Genomic DNA, 5000 nt, shown 5'->3' with positions numbered 1-5000 from the left:
CTTCCGGATGTCCATTTCAGATTTCTCAGTGGTTTCAGTTCACCATGCAGGTATCAGGAATCCTCTGAGACGGAGCTGATGAGAGCATTTAAAGTGTAATCTGTAATCAGATTATAACAAAAAACCTGCATTGTAGATGTACAAGGTGGTATTAAAATGTTTCAAGCCAAGATTTGTAACACACCAACAGATGGCAGCACAAGGCTGCACGCACAGTCACATGAAGCACCGACCTTCATAAGTCAGTGTGCCAAAAGGCATTGTCCTGTGTATAGGACATGGTCTTATGTGGGAGCTGTGCAGCTGGTGTTATTCTCATCATGTCTGCAGTTTAATCATAGACAGCAAGTTAGAACACCCTGTTACTGAGCTCTCCTCACACGCCAAAAACATCACAATCTCACTTCCACACCTTCCATACTTACCAGGCTCCTGTGGATTTCACACTCTTCCTGAAAAGGTCGCCGTTTCGACAACATTGCGGAGATCCGGCATGAATCGCAGAAGATCCGTGACACGCTTTGAGAAGAAAACTTTCAGGACACGTTCCAGAAGAACACTGGGGGCGCTGTATTATTGTGCAGGTGGACTATTTTGAAGGTGATCGTGGGGAAACGTAGATACAATTTCAGACATTGTACTTTGAGGATAAAAAACCTCTTAATCATTACTCAAAATAACATTCTACATCTTCTGTTTCTCCATCATTAAACATTTAAAGACTCTGACATGGAGAAGTTGGTGTTGAATCTATAATCTCAGATGTTGAGCTATTTTATAAGTTCCTCAGGAGCTCCAGGTTCCACAACTCCAACCGTAGACTGCAGACATTAACGCAGACACACCCTGGTGCTCATGATATTTTTCACTCTGCGGTGTTTGTAATGTTTTAATGATTTATAATCACACTCTTGATGTCACTCAGATGACGATTAGTTCCCTCTTATGAGTCTGGTTCCTCAAGGTGTCTATACCATCTAAAGGAGTTTTTTCTTGCCACAGCCCATAGTGAAAAATGCTATAAAAATAAACTTGAATTCAAATGAATTAAATTCCAATACAATACTGTACAAATTCATTACACAACATCTAGGAGTTATTCTGTAATTGTCAATCAAACACTGAAAAATGTATTAATTAAGAATGAATTAGGAAATGGTGTCAGGAGAACGACCTAATTTGCTCCTGAAAGTCAGCAGGAATAAGGAAAATAGATATGACAAGGTCTACAAAATCCCAGTGGAGAGAGTGGGTGCGTTCCAGTACCTTGGTGTCTACATCATGCAGGAACCTATCACATCATCATTCTGGTGTAGAAGCCAGGAGAGCCTGTTCCACCACAGACACTTAAACCTCCATAAACCTTCCTCTAAAATGCTCTGGAGCTTTTACACATGTACCAGAAAGCGTATTGTGACAGGAAACAACACAGCCCGGTTTGGGAACAGCACCAAGTCTCCAAAACAGGTGAATAAATCTACACTGTACACAAGATTACAAACTTAATATAAATATAACTCTTAAATTCTACAAAGCAAATTTAGAAAGTGCTGATTTAAGGATATGACTTCACCAATGGAGTGGGTATAGAGTGAGAAAAGAAGGGGACCAAGTACTGCTGAAAGGTCGAGGAGGATGAGGACAGATGACGGCTTGGCTGATCGAGCAGCATGCAGTTTCTCAGAAACACCCAAACGGGCCGTCTCTGTGGAATGTGCCGCTTTGAACCCAGACTGGTTCGGATCATGGAGATCTTCAGCCAAGGCTGAGATAAAGTCAGCTTTCCTTACAGCAGAGTGGCGATTCCAGAGCCCACCTACCACCACTGTTTTACACCTGTATTAATAACTGTTTATTATACTGTAGCTATTTCACTGCAAATACTTCAGCTGAATGTTACAAAGAACAAACATCTGCACACATCTGCATGCTATTCCCCATACCCCATACACTCTTATTTAATCTTTATTCCAAATTTTTGATCTTATACAATATTATGTTAGTAAATTCTGTTTATTCCTGTGTGTGTGTGTGTGTGTGTGTGTGTGTGTGTGTGTGTGTGTGTGTGTGTGTGTGTTAGAGAGAGACCAATAACATTTGCATTGAATTTAAATGAAACACTACAGGCGTCCGTTGTGTTCTGTAAGTGTTAATTCAGCCGCGCAGGTGTGTGTGTGTGTGTGTGTGTGTGTGTGTGTGTGTGTGTGTGTGTGTGTGTGTGTGTGTTTAAAATGTGCTGTCACCTCATATGTCACCTCATACAGTCTTTTATTTCATCTTTATTTTATATTTTTAATCTTATACAATATTATGTTAGTAAAATCTGTTTATTCCTCTGTGTGTGTGTGTGTGTGTGTGTGTGTGTGTGTGTGTGTGTTAGAGAGAGACCAGTAATTTAAATGAAACTCTACAGGCGTCCGTTGTGGTCTGTAAGTGTTAATTCAACCGCGCAGGTGTGTGTGTGTGTGTGTGTGTGTGTGTGTGTGTGTGTGTGTGTGTGTGTGTGTGTGTGTTGCAGTTTTCTCTGTTCACCTGCAGGATCACACCTGAGTGAGAGGATGGAAAGAAGCAGACTGTGTGTGTGTGTGTGTGTGTGTGTGTGTGTGTTTAAAATGTGCTGTCACCTCATATGTAAATCAGCACAAATAAAAAATACAAACTAAACTACTCTACCTGTTCTGGTTTATTTGCATAATTTACGCAGAGATTGGGGCGTGGCTTGGTTTTCCACGCCGCCCCCCTCAGGGCATTTCTGTGTTTGGAGTATGTGAAGTGTGTGAAGCGTGCGCGTGTGTGTGTCAGATCGCAGACATGCCCCGCAGGAGGAAGGAGCGCCTGAGAGCCGGTGTGTGTTTTGCTGTGATCTTTATCGTCCTCATCCTCATCCTCATCCTCATCTGCACAGTGAAGTTCCCAGAGAAGGATGAGTGTCAGAAAGGGATGTTCAGGAAAGCAGCTGTGGCTGCAGACTCACAAACATGCTCCAACATCGGCCGGTAAGCGCGCGTGTGTGTGTGTGTGTGTGTGTGTGTTAAGGCATGTCATTAAGATGTCAATACAAATTGCACAAGCTTCTGCATGACCCACAGGTATAAACCTCATGCCACTGTGTAGCCCTCAGAAGCCTGAGCAGATTCCTGTTCTGTATAAAAACTTAAATACTACAAAGTTCCAGAACAACAAAACTTTCGATTTTTATTTGATAATATTTTCACTTTCTCATTCATTAAAACACTAATATGCAACAGAGAGGATGAAAACACACACACACACACACACACACACACACACACACACACACACACACACACATTCTGGAAATACACTTGTTTGTTGTGACCAGTAACAGCAACCAGCTGTTGATGGTGTTGTGCTGTAGAAGATGCTGTGACTACTGGTGTGTGTGTGTGTGTGTGTGTGTGTGTGTGTGTGTGTGTGTGTGTGTGTGTGTGAGGGGTCATCCTGTTTTGTGTTTATTTAATGCAAATACTCCCCACACACATTTCTTGGCTGTGGTGTTTTTGAACGCAAACACACACACACACACACACACACACACACACACACACACACACACACACAAGTGCACAGTGACAAAGCAGGACTTCGGCTAAGTACAACATTTCCACTGAATGTAGATATTAATCAGGTCGTCGGACGAAGATCAGCCGAGACATGTTTAGCGTCTGATATTTCACACTAACAAGAAATGTGAGTTTATAAACTTCCAGTTCAGCAGATTTACTTTTATTCAGAATTTTTATGCTCAGGTTAGGGGGCGTGGCCTTAACCCTGAGTGTGGGTTCTAATATCCAATGCACTACATACAGTAAGTATTCACACCTCCTTTTACACTTTATTATTACATGAAAGCATCGACATGTGATTGATGATCCTCCGATTTACACATCAGTAGAGCATCCAAATAGTTTGCAAAAAGATTTACAAATAAAATCTAAAGTGTCCTGTAACCATCGTTATAAACTAGTGATATCTGTAACTGAGGCCGAGACGATTCACATCTCGATGCGTAAACAACGATACGATACATTAAAGATACATATGAACATATGAAGCAGCTACTGATGCGATACAATACGATTCCCTCCATTACGATGCAGCGGAGATCCGATTTCTACTCAATTAACACAATCTGATTTTATGGAAAAATGATGATGCTCTGCAACTCAGTACATACAGAAATCATCAATTTACTTAAGTACCTTCTGATTTCTAACGCACGGCTCCTTCACACACACACACACACACACACACACACACACACACACACACACACACACAAGCCTCCGTAGTGCAAAAAAAGATGAAATAAAACCAGATGTTCTTTTGCTGTTGTGTGTGCTCTAAGATGCAGCTCTGCAGCAGTGGTGCTGAGAGAACGCGCTCGAGGAACAGATTAATGAAGAGAAATCAATCAACATATTGAATATTGGTCGCACATTATTGGTTATTTTATTATAGAACATCTACTTATAATTATATGTAAATAAATCGTTTTTTTTACAAATGCAAAAATGTGAAGTGTTGTAATACATCTGCAAACGATTCCACATCACTGTTCTCGTGGTACTATCTCCAGATCTTATTTGAAGTTGTGGTTCATCATTTATAACCTCAAATTTCACTTCCTACATATAAATACATTTTTTTTTACCGAAGCAAATATGGTAAAAACGATGCACCACATCGTTAATGTTTATGCCGTTGCTCCAATGCAAACCAGTGAATCTTACCATCTCTAATATAAACACATCTGTTCTTGGAGGAACCCAGAGTGTGGTAGAGAAGATACCTAAACACCCAGCATCAGGAGGAAACAACCTCGAAATTAAACAATGGAAAGATAAACACATCCTACTCGTGATTTTCTGGAGCATCTAACAGAGAGAGGGAGTAGAGAGAGATTATTCTCTAGAGAAACAAGTTCCTGAATACCATGCTACCACCACCATGCTTCTCAGTGAGCTCCTGTCTCATTT

General features: G+C 41.0%; 1 protein-coding gene across 3 annotated transcripts in view; it reads left to right on the top strand.

Annotated features, from left to right (window-relative positions):
- Positions 1-2789: 2789 nt before the first annotated feature.
- Positions 2790-5000, top strand: part of ggt5a (gamma-glutamyltransferase 5a) — a 10174-nt gene continuing 7963 nt past the window's right edge. For all 3 annotated transcript variants that reach the window (XM_046871558.1, XM_046871557.1, XM_046871556.1), the window contains exon 1: positions 2790-2996. In XM_046871558.1, coding sequence (XP_046727514.1) covers positions 2812-2996 — 185 coding nt within the window. In that variant the 5' untranslated portion in view covers positions 2790-2811. The remainder of the gene's footprint in view (positions 2997-5000) is intronic.

Source organism: Silurus meridionalis, chromosome 17, assembly GCF_014805685.1.
Source record: "Silurus meridionalis isolate SWU-2019-XX chromosome 17, ASM1480568v1, whole genome shotgun sequence".
NCBI classification, from domain to species: Eukaryota; Metazoa; Chordata; class Actinopteri; order Siluriformes; family Siluridae; genus Silurus; species Silurus meridionalis.
Note: the sequence above shows the minus strand (reverse complement) of the source record. Positions and strands in the feature narration are given on the sequence as shown.